General features: G+C 38.1%; 1 protein-coding gene across 1 annotated transcript; it reads left to right on the forward strand.

Annotated features, from left to right (window-relative positions):
* Positions 1-933: 933 nt before the first annotated feature.
* Clec9a (C-type lectin domain containing 9A) lies at positions 934-14,621 on the forward strand. The gene is made up of 7 exons (XM_005087133.4): positions 934-1,092; positions 2,296-2,376; positions 7,408-7,554; positions 11,505-11,656; positions 12,968-13,086; positions 14,153-14,322; positions 14,414-14,621. The coding sequence occupies exons 1-6, from the start codon at positions 1,002-1,004 to the stop codon at positions 14,283-14,285; spliced, it is 723 nt and encodes a 240-aa protein (XP_005087190.1). The 5' UTR covers positions 934-1,001; the 3' UTR covers positions 14,286-14,322; positions 14,414-14,621.

Here is a 14,621-nt window from a genome sequence, read left to right on the forward strand (position 1 = left end):
CTTCCAAGTAAACACACAGAGACTTTTATTAATTGTAAACTGTCTGGCAGATGGCTTAGGCTTCTTATTGGCTACCTCTCTCTTAATTATTAACCCATTTGTATTAAACTGTGTATTGCCATGAGGCTGTGGTTTACCCATAATCTGGCACATTACTCTTTCAGCAGCATGGCATCTCCCTCACGGCTTCTCTCTGCCTCCTCTCCCTAGAACTCTCCTTGTCTGGTAGCCCCATCTACACTTCCTGCCTGGCTACTGGCCAATCAGTATTTTACTCATCAACCAATAAGTGAAACACGCATACAGAAGGACATTCCCTCATCACAAACGTGTGTTTTTCACCTTCTCTTTCCCTTTCCCTTGACTCCAATATCCCTGAAGATGGAAATAACCCAGGCCTCCTTTGGGAGAAAACTCTCTGTCAACCACGATCCTTGGGGACAAACAATGAAGGATATCTAAACATTTACAGCACTGACTGGTACTTTGAAGTTTACCTGTCTTTGCAGTCAGTATTATCCTAACCAATAGACTGGTTAAAAATGAATTTAGGGGTGAAATCCTTTCCAAGATTTCTTGTTTGAAAATCCAAATGCTATGTACAACTTGGTTTGCCTAGATTGGACTGCCTTTATCTTTGTCCCCTGACTCATCTTAGTGCTTCATGCCCTACACCAGATGGAAGCTCATCCTGTGTACCTCATCTTCAGCGTCTGCTACCATATGGGAATCAGAGCAACAGTAAACCTTAATCACAGCCATTATGAGTTCAGTACATTCTCATTTCTTCCTTTATTGAGTTATGTTTAAATTCAAGCTTTAATAGTTCCACTTTCGGGATGATGATGCCCCTACCCTGCACCTTAATCCCCAGTGCATTTTACAGCTTCGAAAGCATAGTCAGTTCCATTATTTTTGTATCAACATATTCCTAATCACGAGAGCAGCTATTTCTGTCAGGCTCCTATGTAGGCTGCTTTACCTCTCCAAGCACCTTCAGCATGCACCAGGAAGAAATATACTGCTCTCTTCAATGGGACAGTCCAACCACAGAGGGCTCTCAGAAATGTCTGTCTCCTAGCAAATGTTCAGGTAATAAATTCAAAATGCTTAATAGAAAATTAGATTTTTTTTCTGTTTGTGCTCTGCGATGAACCCAAGGTGTTTCTTATAATCTGAGATAACCTCTTAATAGTATTCTAGTATGCCTGATAAAGTCTCTGGCATAGATGAGGGAGTAAAGGTGAAAAAGAAAAGGGTACTGGGCTCTGAAAATGTAATATATTCTCTCTCCCAAATTTGAAAAGGGATCAAAGAAATCATACAACTGTAATTACTTTAGCTTTTGAATCAAATGCTCAGCAAATTATCTGACAAATACTAAGAGATTGAGGAAAAAGTTTAAAAACTGGAAAAAGATATTCATGCTGATGCAGCTATGATTTCAATATTTTATCCCTGTTTCTACATCTTATAATAATCTTTATTTTTAAAACTCTACAGTACAAAATATTTCAAATAGATAAATGTTTATCCATTTCTATGCATTTCTTTGATGACTCATCAACTAGATGTCACATGTAGTATCATACAACGAATAATTGGGTGGGCTTTAAAAGTGTTTTATTATATTTTCCCAAGTAATTTACATGGTTTAGTCTTTAGTACTGACTTGTTACAAATTTACCACCTGAGGCTACCTTTCACATGGCAGATCTCCAGTGTAGTACTGGCTTCAGAATTTCTTTTGTCACATTTCAAAGCATTATCTGGCCTATCACAATATATGAGGATACATTTTATTTTTCTTTGATTAGTGTGAATAATTTAATAAGCCGCATCACTCACTTTTCCCCTTTTCTGCCCATTTTCTAAATTGATTATTAAAATAAAAATAATTTGGTGAATTATGTTCAAGAGATTCTGAAAACAGATAGGAGAGTCTTGAAGTTAAGAATTCAAGGTTGCCTAGATGGCATTATTAAGATTATTGAAAAAATAGACATATAGATAGGTAGGTAAATTGATGTAATTGTTTATTAAAGTCATAACATTATACATTAGGATGACAGAGATATGGTATAAAGTCTATTGAACTGGGTATTTTCCAGGTCAGGTGGATCCCAAGCTATAAATTTAATCTGAGAGAATTTAAGCAAAGATTCTCATTTTCCTATTAAAGTTTCAAATCTTTGTATTTCTCGAATAGGAGGGGCCAATCCTTCTTCCACTTATCCCAACATTATCTTTGACTGCTTCCTCTAACTCATGTCACTGTTCTGATTCCACATTTAGGAACATGGTGTGTTGTGACGGTGGCTTCCTGTGTGCTCTGTGTGGGTTTATTAGCAACATCCATTTTCTTAGGCATCAAGTGTAAGTACAATAACATATCTTCAAAGTGACCTGTTTACATAAATGGGTGATGGGTTACGGATAATGTCCATATGTGTAAACGGATAAAGATCAATTAAGAACTATTTAAGTGCACATAAATGTGATAAAGGTACTTGAATTATATTAAGAGGAAGTTCACACAGCGAGACAGAAGAATGTGGTAAAATTAATCCCCTAAAAGAATGTAGTTAATTAATTTTAAAAATTGTCTAGAATCACCTGTAAGGATGTAGAGATGTAGTTATGTTATGTTTCTCACTAAAGCAGAAGAGTAACACGATAAAGGACCCAGAGACAGATATTGGGGTTCAAGCTTCAAGCTCAAGATCAGAAAAGCAAAGCAGCTGGCCACTACTAGCTTTTACCTCTACCTATGTTCAGACCAAAGGGGTAATCCTCAAACTGCTCCTGATTTCACTGCTCCTCAGGTTCACTCAGGCTACTATGCTCTCCTCAACATGGCTAGAGACTAACTCTCAGACTAAATGCTAGTTCTGAGTCCCTGCTCATGTCTTATATAACTCCCTAATGCTGGAATTAAAGACATATGATCCCATGTGTTGAGATCACCTTTGTGTGAGATGTTTCTTTTGGGACTGGATCAATTTCGTGTAGTCAGTGTGGCCTTGAACTAACAGAGATCTGTCTACCTCTTAATCCAGAGTCCTGGGATTAAAGGTGTGTATCATCACTGTCTAGCTCTGTGACTGCCAGGATTAAGGCTGTGTTATCACTATTGCCTGACCTCTGTAGCTGGCTTTGCTTTCTCAATCCTCAGGCAAGCTTTAAATAATATAAGTGATATATCACCATACAGAAAGTTAATAAGCTATCCACAGAGACATATAGTTTTCTAAAAATAATATGCAAATTAGATTTATATATGCATATGCACTCTGCATATGTATATACAGGCTTTCAACAAATATAGCCTTAATTAACCAGCACTGCTTGAGTGGTCATTTGCAAGGTATATAGACTTGTAATTTTCCCCTCACCCTTTTGTGTTTCTGGTTATAGTGAAAATATTTCCAGAGATATCAGTTTTCCTTGTGTCTTTTCTATTCATTTTTCAAGCTCATCATTTAGGTACAATGTGTAGCACATATAACCTTATTTGGGACATTTAGAAGTATTTTGTTTCATTTCCTCAGGAAATGACATTGTTCTGTCATTATTGATAACTTATTACAAATTAATTACAATTCAAACACCAAAAAAAAAAAGAGCAAGCTTTTGCTTCCTACATAGGATGAAACTCCAAGGAGAAGTCTCATTTCCCTTTCTCCTGTCTTATTACCTTCTGATGCAACCTTAAAATGGCTGGACACATAAGGCAGAAAAAGAAAGTACTTGCGAACCAGATACCCAATGAAATACTTGCACCTAGAGTCGGTAAAGCTTTCAGAACTCAACAAGAAACCAAGCCGTTCAGTGATAAGATGGAAGAACAACATGACAACACATTTCTCCATAGAATTTAAGGAAGGTTAAAGCCAACGTAAACATAGGGGTCAATATCATTAGCCATTAGGGAAAACAAGCTAAAACCACAGTGGGACACACTACACCCCAGAAAGCAGAAATTACAAACCAGTGACATCACATGTTGGATAGGTCTGAGAAGCTGAGTCACTCGTCATCTCTATTTGGATTGTACAGTGGTATAGCCCGTGGAAATACAGGGGCGTGGTGGTATCAATGTTGATATCCTAGTTGTGATACTATCGGTTTTCAAGATAGCACCATGGGGTGGAAATTGGGCTAAGAGCTGATGGAATCTATTATTTCTCCTAGCTATATATGAAACTTTGGCTGCTTCAAAATAAAATTCATTATCTCAATTGCAGAGGTGATTTATTACATGAATGTAGGCATGAAAATGAATCAGATTCTTTCATTCAATCATAGAGACGAGAGGCAGTTATTTTTTGTGTGTTTTAACAACTGCAGCAGCAATGACCTGCCCTCCCCACACCCATGTGTTTAATGTATCCACCTAAATGAAAAATAAGTGAAGGGCTGGGATTCAGCTGAGTGGTAGAGATCTTGCCTGCTGAGTGCAAGGCCCTGGGTTCTGTACCTAACACTGAAAACCACCATGAACAAAAATCTGGTGAATTAAAAGATAAAGCAGAAGAAACAGAAACCTTATTTTTTTAAGTTTGAAATGATAGCAAAACACAGAAACCCAAGTAAAAGACAGATACACAAAACAGACTAAGCTATGTGTTGTAATGTTTAATCCTGCTCACTTGGTTAGATTGAAAACAGTGAAGTGTTTCCAAAGAGGTTTAAGTAATTGGAAGCCCTCTATGTGGGAGGCAATATCTCCTAGCCTCGATGCCCTGATGGGGGAAGGGCCAGGCCTCCGGTGTCAGCACTCTCCTTGCTTCCTGGCTAAATGATGTGATACATTCTGTTCCACCACGCCCTCCCCTTTGTCAGTTCCTCACATGTTTACTGTGAGTTAAAAATGGCATCTGAAAGAGTATGTGTGGGAATTGCTCTGAAATGACAGGAAAACTACACAGTTATCTAGGAAATGTTGACTTCATACCTCATAGTTCCAATGACATTAATCTTAAATATGTCAAAGTGTAAATATATCAATAGATATGAGATTACAGTTTCACATGTAAAACTAAAATTGCCAGGGATGTTAGCATAATGATGGTTATATATACTTTTTAAATTAATGGTACTTACCAGATCCAAACTAGCATATTTGTTAACAACCCCACTGTTTCTTCCAACTTAAATTATACACCACAACACAGCCTATTTAGTCTTATATACAGAACATACAACCTAAAATAAAAAATGGCAGTGTGTAAAAAAAAAGACTAAAAAAATTTCAGCTACATAAGTAAATCACCATAAATAAAGCCAAATGACAAACTATGAAACGTACATAGCAGTTTATAGCTTATCAAAATCCATCTTTGAAGCATGTGATATGCCAACAAATATCTCTAGGCACAGGGCTGGTTGCTAACAGAGACTCACAGTACCAAAACAACAGGCCTTGACGTTTTAGTTTATCAAGAACTTTAAAAGAAATTTAGTTGTTTACGTGATAAGAGTACACAGAAGTAAGGATATTATTGCCAGTAAAACTTCTTATTAGAAGGATCCTGGATAGAGCTAAGAGTAGCAGTGACCTAGGCCTGTGCTCCCACCAAATGGGAGGAGGAGGCGGGAGGAACAGGAGTGTAAGGTCATCCTTGGCTACATGGTGAGTTTGAGGTCAGCATGGGAGACATGAGATGCTTTTTCAAGACAAAAAAAGGGGGGGGGGGAGGAGTGGTGGGTGTCTGGGGCCAGAAAGCAGGTACATTTCCCTGGCTCTCTTTCTACTGTTTCACAGTTTTCTGTTGGTTCAGGAATCACCGGTGTTTGCCCAGGATACTGTGTGTCAAGGAGGCCCAGAGTCTTATTTGGAGATTTTTATGTTTTGCTGATCCTAAAGACAGAATTTTGCTGAGACTAGGCAACCTGCCTCAGCAGAAGGCCTCTCTCTTAGGGTCTCATTAAAACCAAAGGCAAATCATCTATCATGCTGTCATCAATAATCAGACCCACAGTTACAAGCTGCACCATTAGCCAGATGGCATCATGTCTTGTCTGAAGGTTATCATCATGTGAACTTGAGACACACTGCTCAGCCTGATTCCAGGTTTGCTAGTTAGTTACCACAGCACAAGAAAGCAAGGGAAAGTACTAGGAAGGCAGCCAATGAGGGTATGGGTGTGGTATTCACAAAGGCTATAACCACACATTTCACAGATAAGAAAATACATCCAACTGTTTACATCTGTGAAGACAAATGCAGGTAACTTTGAAACACTGTATGAAACGGTATATATGGAGGGTAACTTAGAAATACTGAATGAAATTTAAGTGTCCATGAACATTTGATCTAGCCACTCATTTTAAAAATAGTTTGCAAATGTGTGAAATGAGGCAAGACTCATATTTTTTAATATGTATGGATTTGTATGTGTGCTTCTCTCTCTCTCTCTCTCTCTCTCTGTGTGTGTGTGTGTGTGTGTGTGTGTGTGTGTGTGTGTGTGTGTGTGTATGCTCATGGCTGTGAGTGTGTAGAACAGTGAACAACAACCTTGGGTATCATTCCTCAGGAGCCCTGTACATTTCTTTTTATTGCGACACAGTCTGTTTTTGGCCTACAGCCAAGTAGAGTATGCTAGGCAGCCAGGCATTTCCAGAGATCCAGTTGTCTCCATCTCCCTAGTGTTGAGATTAAAAGTGTGCGCTACCACACCCAGCTTTGTGGGAATTTCAGGGGATGCAGGTCCTTATGCTAGCAAAACAAGCATTTTGTATTAACTGAGGTATCTCCCCAGCCCCATGACTAAGATTCTTTAAGTAGCATTTTCCTCCTTGTGAGGAGGAGTCATTTGAGAATAAAGCCATAGAGGTCTTGTCCAATATGCATGAGACCCCCAGGTTCAATCCCAGTCCTACAAAACAAACATATCAGTTTCTTAGTTAATCTTTAAAATTGTGCCAGAGGATTGATGAAGAACTTCCTACCCTGCTATAGTGAGCCAACGAGTGAGAACTTTTGGAGTACTTAAAGGAACAAATGCTAAAATATACTTAATAAAATCAAATGTTCACCCCCATGTAAACAGGCTGTCACCCTTTGCATAAAAGGTTGAACAGGAATTTTATATTGATTGATCTTATTTTAACTAAAATATCTGGGGGAAATGTGTTAAAGAACTTAACAATTTTATCTGCTCTTGGAGAGTGAGACCGGGTGAACAAAGGAAAGGAATGGCCAAGATGTTTGGATGTCATTGTTTGTTTTGTTTGTGTGCTATTTGTAATACTTGATTCTTGAATAATTTGAATTTTAAACAAAACCCCAAGCCAGGCAAGCCATGCACTTATCCTCACTGATCGTTTTCTTTGATCTGCATTGGGGGATCACTTTATTGTAAAATGTCAGTATTTTATGAGGAATGTATGGCATTGTCACAGTCTTCCAGGTGTCCTCTCTTGCAATGAATCAGCAGGAAAGACTCATTCAGCAGAACAGACAATTGCTGAACCTCACACAGTGGCAGAGAAACTACACCCTGCAGATGAAAAACTGCCAAGCCTTTCAACAGAGATGTCCTCGTTCAGGTAATTGACAGAGAATCAGTGTAGTTCTGCATTGTTTGTCATATAGCCTAGGGTGGCCAGAACTCATGATGGCTGGCTTCCAACTTGTGGTGACTCTGTTGCTTCAGCCTCCTAAGTGCTGGGATCCCAGACATGAGACATCATGCTCAGCTAAGAATAAGTGATCTCAGTGGAAACCCAAAGTGCAGCATCTACTCAAAAGAAACAATTTTGTGTAGCCTGTTCCTTATAGATCACTAGGGTGTGAATCGAGTGCCGAGACAGGTGCGAAAGATTGCAAATAATTAGGATGTGAAGGGGAGAAGGGGTCCTTACCCAGGAATCTGGTTATAACTTCTCAACCACAGGAAATCGAGATTCCAGGGCCATTAACTGCCACTTTTCTCCCTTCAGCTGTAAACCTGCAATTTTCTAGGAACCAGATAGAAATCTTCTTGCAGGGAAAGGACAGGTACTGAACACCTGTGCAGCCCTAGTAGCTCCTGGTTTTACCTGATAAGATTGCAATTCCACCTAAGGCATCTCCAGAGCTGCCTGATAGTCTCACTTATCAAAATGCAAAGATTTCTCAGAAACATTTTGGGCGGTAATTCTAGAGTCAGCAGAACTGCCCACAGGCCTAAGGACAACTGCTTGTAGCTCTCTTTGAGGAGCCGAACCCTTACTTGGGTGTGTCTTAGCTTTGGCAGCTCAGCCTTAGGGAAGTCCACACCCATGCTTTCAGGTGGCTCTTACTTTTTTTCTTAGTGCCTCTCTTTCACCTAACCCTCATGCTTACTAAATTCTATATTAAAATATCTTTCATGATTTCCTCCTCTGTTTCAAACTGTCTCTCTGTTCCAAAAAAAAAGAAAAAAAAAAAAAGAATCCCAGTTTTTCCAGAGTTCCTGTCCCTGAAGGACTATCTGAATGCTCTGTGTTGCTGAGAGTCACAGCACTGAGCTCTCTCTGTCCCTGCACAGCTGACAAGTCTGATGTAACTTTTGTGGCTCTGCAGTTGGTTCAGCTTCTTCTACATCTCCCAATGAATTGTTGAAAAGACTGAAATTCCTTAAAAGTTCAGCTAACCAAATCTTACAAAGCAAAATCAAGTGGAATGTATGTGATTCCTAAGCTAGGCTTTTAGAATCAACTCAGTCACTCAGTCACTCAAATCTAGGCCTATTTTCAATTTTAGCTCCAAACATCCCAATTCATCTAATTTGACTCTTGCTTTAGACTCAGTTATAGATAACTAAGCATAAAAGTTTGCTGTTGTAAAAACAGGCTTTCAGCAGTTCAGCAACTGAAGGGGAGGTGACTAGTTGGTGAGCTAATCACTCAATGAACTTTTTATCTGAGGGATAAAGACTTAATTCTCTGAGATTAGCAAAAAAAGAAACACACACACACACACACACACACACACACTTCAAGGTTTTTCTACCTTCCTTATTTCTTTCCTTACTTCTTTTCTGATATATCCCCTCCTGTCTCTCTCTTGATGTCTTCCTTCTATCTTTATTTTTCTGTTACAGCTTATAACGCCCAGAAAAATCTTCCAAACAATATAAAGATTGCAATGTGGTTATATTCTATTTTCCAAGTTAATGATTACTATGTATACAAGTAAAAAACAGTATGTTTCTTCGTTCCCTTACTTGATTAAACATTTTACATATTACAGGTAAAAAATTATTTTGAACAATCCACGTACATTCGTTTCTAAGCAACTTGTTATAGATAAACAAAGGGTAAGCAAGTGAGGTATTTTTCTCCACCAGTTCTTTCACTTGCAGGCTGCATTTTGCAGTTATTAATAAAGGATCAATCATTTTATTATTTACCTCAAAAGGCAGTATTATAAAAATCTTCAAAGTATCGCAAACTTAAACTTTTACGTATGAAAATCAATCATTTTCACTTTAAAACCCCAGGGTGCATGCCCACTCATCAACAGTTTTTTAATTAATTCATATCAGGAAGCTGAGGGCAGCAATGGGTGCAAGGAATTGATCACCATCTTTGATTGTCAACCCATCCTAGCAAGAAAGCTACATCAGCCAACCACAGCCAGGCTACCATTGTTTTCATTCCTTGACCTCAATGAGTCCCTTGCTCATCTATTAAAAGTGTGCGTTTCTAAATTTTATATTGTTCCCCAAGATTTTCGACCTCAATCCATCAACAAAAACACCTTAACCTACCCTTACTAATAATTCTACACGTCTATATTTTTTCCTAAGTGTAACGATTGAATCATTGATCTGCTCCAGCAGTAATGCTTGGAAAAGTCAATCACTATTATTCTAAGTACCAGTGACCCTGCCCAATGAGTGGCTAGAAGGCCTCTGAGAGTTTTCATACAACTCATAGATTATGAGGGGCATGGTGGTCATGAGGGCAATAAGCAGAGCTATGCCTAATGACAGCATGAGGTCCTCAGGACATGTAGTCCTTGGGGCTCTGTCTCTCCAATACTCCCCACCAATCCTAGCATCATCCTGTGAATCCCAAAGATTGCTGTTCCTCTTACAGGGCTCCTGGGAAAAACTGACTTTGGAAATCAGACTATCATAAAACTATTATAACTTGAAAGACTCTTTCTCCTAAAAGCTTATAGAGTTAATTCAGTTTTATCTTTTATGACTATTTTAAGCCTAAAATTGTATTACTACCTGCTTTACAGTTTGTCTAATATTCCAAGGTGTCTTAATACTTATTTAGGAAGTTAAATTCTCTCTAGAGGGTGCCATTAGAAATTTGAATTGATGTGAAAATAAAAATATACCATTTTTTTCTTTAGAAAAATAAAATTTATTTTTTAAGTGTATGTATGTGTGTGGGGAGGTATCTGTGTGGGGTTATGGACAAGTGAGTACAAGTGCCAGAGGAGGCCAAAGACACCAGATCCCCCTGTAGCTGGATTTACAGATAGCTGTGAGCCACCCAACTTAGGTTTTGAGAACCTAACTTGGATCCTTTGCAAGAACAATATGTGTTTTCAACTGCTGAGTCACCACTACAGTCTTCATAGTTCCTTCTAATTGAACATTTACTTCAAAAATTGTTTTCAGAGTTATCCAGTGTCAATAGTGTTCTTATATAACAGGTTATTATAAGCATGAGTTGGGCCCCGCTCTAAACCATCAACACTGACTACAATGATAACGTGTTTTGGAGATCTGGGAGTCATCTTGTTCTCCAATCTTCCAAACACCATTTCAACACTAACACCTCGCCACCCCTGTGACTATCATATCACTCAGCAGGCTGACTAGCACTGATTCCAAACAGGCTACTGAAGAGTCTCAAAGGACTCAATATTCTGTCTTGGAAACCACGTCTGATGGGTTTCTCGCCGCACATGAGGGCTACTCTCTAGTAACCAGTGTTCTATGTATTTCCCTGTCTCCCTTTATAAGACTCTGCTAGAACCTGTCACCAAATTTATGCTGTTTAGTTCCTCTGTGTACAGGTCATTGACTGTCCTTTGAGAGTATATTCTTTCTTAAGGCATGTTCCTTATACAACACATTAAATACTGAAGCCTAATACTTAGTTATAGTGAAGCCCTAAGATGTGTTTCTTTACACAGCTACTTGTTTCCAAGCCACTACTTTCATGCATTAATTGATCTCTCTTGTACATGAAATTTTTTCTTCCTTAAGTCTCAGAATTAAAACATCAACTCAAGGCTTACTTCTCATCATAGACAATGACTCAGCAAGGAAAAATATTCCAATTTCTGATATAGGAGGAAAGATTTAGAAAAATCTACATTGATTTTTAACTGAAACCAATTATCAAGGAGCTATTTCAGATGGAAATTATACAAATTTTGTTGTGCCCAACCTCCAAGAAGCTGGATGTGTAGGTGCTGTATTACAAGTGCCATTTGGTTATTTTGAGGGAGTTGGGATGCCAGTTTCTGCACTGACGACAATTAAGGAAATGTTTGTATTTTGAAGGTAGTAACTGCAGCCCTTGTCCACACAACTGGATTCAGAATGGAAAAAGTTGTTACTATTTCTTTCAAATCTGGAACATGTGGAATGGCAGTAAGGAGAATTGTTTAAAGGAAGATGCCAGTCTCCTTCAAATAGACAGCAAAGAAGAAATGGTAAAGCCTCTTTTATGATTTCATGTCAATCTGAAAATTCCACACTACTCATTAAAATGAACTACAGATGCTACAAGATAGGATTCCTTAATTTTTAATAGCAGCAGTATATTTTTAATATAAAAATAGAGTCCAACTAGAGATTTATGTAATTTGCTTCCCTTCAGTTGGAGAAGTAAAAATGAGGTTGGTTTTCCAGTAGTTGAGGAATACAGGTTTGTTTGTTTGTTTATACCCAGACAACTCAAAAAAAAGGGGGAGGGGAAGGATGACTAAGCTGTGATCTGCTCCCTGTGTACATATACATGCCAGATGTGGATGTTCTTCAATGTATTATGTTCAGTGCTACAGGAAACAGAATCATCTATATCACTCATAATTCACAGGGAGAAATAAAGGTATGAAAACTGAAGTCCTACTCTGCATGTGGTGACAACATGCATGTAAATCCAATGACACATGCATGTAAATCCAGTACATGGAAGGTTGAGACAGGAGGAGCTCAAGTTTGAGGCCTGTGTACCAAAACCCTGACTCAAAAAACAAAAGTTACAAAAAATAAAACCTGAAGTGATGTCATGGAAAGAATTGGCTTATAAAACTAAGCATTAGATAAGTTAAACGTTAAGTTTCTTAACCTGGCTTACTAAGATCTTGATAAATAAGCAATACAATGTTTGCTGAAGCCATTCCACCCCTAAATAGAATATCTGAAGTGGAATTCATAGATGTTTCTCATTCTAATAAAAATTGTCAATAGCTGAAGTTCAGTTTTTCTTTTTAAGAACAATGGGAAATGTTAAAAATACACAGCAAACAAACATTAAATTACAATATTATAATTATTTAAAAATTACCCTCTCCAAAGATTTGATGACAAAATAAGACATGCTTCATCTAACAAAATGTGCTCACAGTGAGTTGGGGCTGGAATCTCCAAAACTTCACATATTAAAATATACTAGGGAGAAATTGACTCACATGGTGAATGAAGGAAGTGAAATTTTTACTTTTGGTGATGAAGGGTCAATATTAAGACTTACTTTGCTTTAACACTTACTATCTGCCGTACTTTAATACCAGATGCACATATTTTCATAGTCTCTACACACCATATTCACTATACAGCAGAATAATCGTGTGTGTGTGTGTGCAAACGCATCCCTACTTCACTTTAATATCTACTCTTTATTTTCAATACTCAAGTTCTCATTAATTTCTGATTTGGCAAACATCACACTTTATATTGCACAGTAGTTTGGGTTGTTATTTACTTTTCTGAATTTACAGTTTGTGTCTTGTTTTTTATAGGATTTTCTCATCCGTAGCCTGCGGAAGCTCAAAGAAGTTGGGTACTGGGTGGGAGTGTATCAAGATGAACTCAGTGGATCTTGGTTCTGGCTAGATGGTTCTTCTCCTCTCTCTGACTTGTAAGTGTATGAAGGAGACATTTTAGGGAAAACTAGGAATGTGAAAAAAATTTTAAAAGTTTACTTTATACCTTGTTTTTCTCGTAGAGGACACAGAATCATGATGCTTTAAGAGGCTACTGATTAGAATTATAACTGATAAACTTAAGACTTGGCTTTATTGTTTCTATTGCTGCGAAGAAACACTGAAACACCTTGACCAAAAAGCAAAGTTGGTGAGGGAAGAATTTATTTAGCTTACACTTCCATATCACTGCTTGCCATGGAAGGAAATCAGGATAGGAACACAAACAGGGCAGGAACCTGGAAGCAGGAGCAGATACAGAAGCCATGGGAGGTGCTGTTTACTGGCTTGCTCCTTGTGGCTTGCTCAGGTGATTTCTTATAGAATCCAGGACCACCAGCCCAGGCATGGCACCATCCACAATGGGCTAAGCCTCTACCATCTATCATTAATTAAGAAAATGCCTACAACCAGATATTATTGAGGTATTTTCTTAACTGATATTCCCTCTTCTCAGATGACTTTAGCTTTTTGTCAAGTTGACATAAAACTATCCAGCACAGTTTCTAAATCTTCGTCATCAATTCCTCTATCAACATCCTCTAGAAATTTTTATCATAATTCAAGTGCCTAAATGAGCAATCAAATGCAAGTATCCACAGCATTCTTTGTATAACAATGCTGAGAGAGCCTTCTGGTCAAGAGACTATAATAACTATTGAGCGGTTTCTATATTGAGCTTTTCAGATGGGAATGGAGATTGGTGGACACAATCAGGTGCCTTAGTATTTCGAGAACTGAGTCAAGAGAAACACACTAGCTAAAACCTACATTTATGTAAACATGTCTTGGGTTTCTTTATAGGCTGTTTGTTCAAATTATATCAATGTATTTTTATTAAAACTAAATAGCTATTATTTGAAGGAGGATAAAACCTAGAAGAATGCCACATCAAAGCAAATTAAAATAAACCCAATGGTATCTCTGGAATATTTCCTTGTCAAATATGACTGTTATCTCCAAATGTAACCCCTAACCTGGAAATCTAACTTACTTTTTCAGTGTGCCAACAGAGAGACTGTTATCTGACAGCCAGATCTGTGGATACCTCAAAGACCAAACCCTCTTCTCAGATAACTGCAGCAGCTGGAAATATTTTATCTGTGAGAAAAATGCACTCGGATCCTGCATCTGAAAGATTCAGCTCAAAGCCATCTCTGTTGCACACGAAGGTTTGGAAGGGATCAAAGAGCAAATGCAGGAGGAGACCGGTGTGTGTGTCGCGAAGGCAAACTTGCTTTTATATTTATCCTTGTTTTGCAGATTTCAGTTGACCTCGCCCTATAGTATACCAAGGAGAAAATTGATTTAGAACTACAGAAGGCCTGACTCATTGAGAACGAAGAAGAGAAAATTTCCTGTTTGTTTGGAAGTCCAAAGTGACTACCCATGACACAAAGAAATCTAGTCATCATGTGGGAGTTTGTACAACAATCCCTGATTTTTTAAAATACATTTACCATATACTTAA

The sequence above is a fragment of the Mesocricetus auratus genome, unplaced genomic scaffold, assembly GCF_017639785.1.
Source record: "Mesocricetus auratus isolate SY011 unplaced genomic scaffold, BCM_Maur_2.0 Super-Scaffold_100001, whole genome shotgun sequence".
Classification (NCBI taxonomy): Eukaryota; Metazoa; Chordata; class Mammalia; order Rodentia; family Cricetidae; genus Mesocricetus; species Mesocricetus auratus.

Excerpts from the sequence above, each read along its gene's own strand:
- Clec9a (XM_005087133.4), top strand. The coding sequence starts at position 1,002 with ATGCACCAGGAAGAAATATACTGCTCTCTTCAATGGGACAGTCCAACC. Across the intron at positions 2,377-7,407 it reads CATTTTCTTAGGCATCAAGT|TCTTCCAGGTGTCCTCTCTT; the intron begins GTAAGTACAATA and ends GCATTGTCACAG. Across the intron at positions 11,657-12,967 it reads TAGACAGCAAAGAAGAAATG|GATTTTCTCATCCGTAGCCT; the intron begins GTAAAGCCTCTT and ends TGTTTTTTATAG.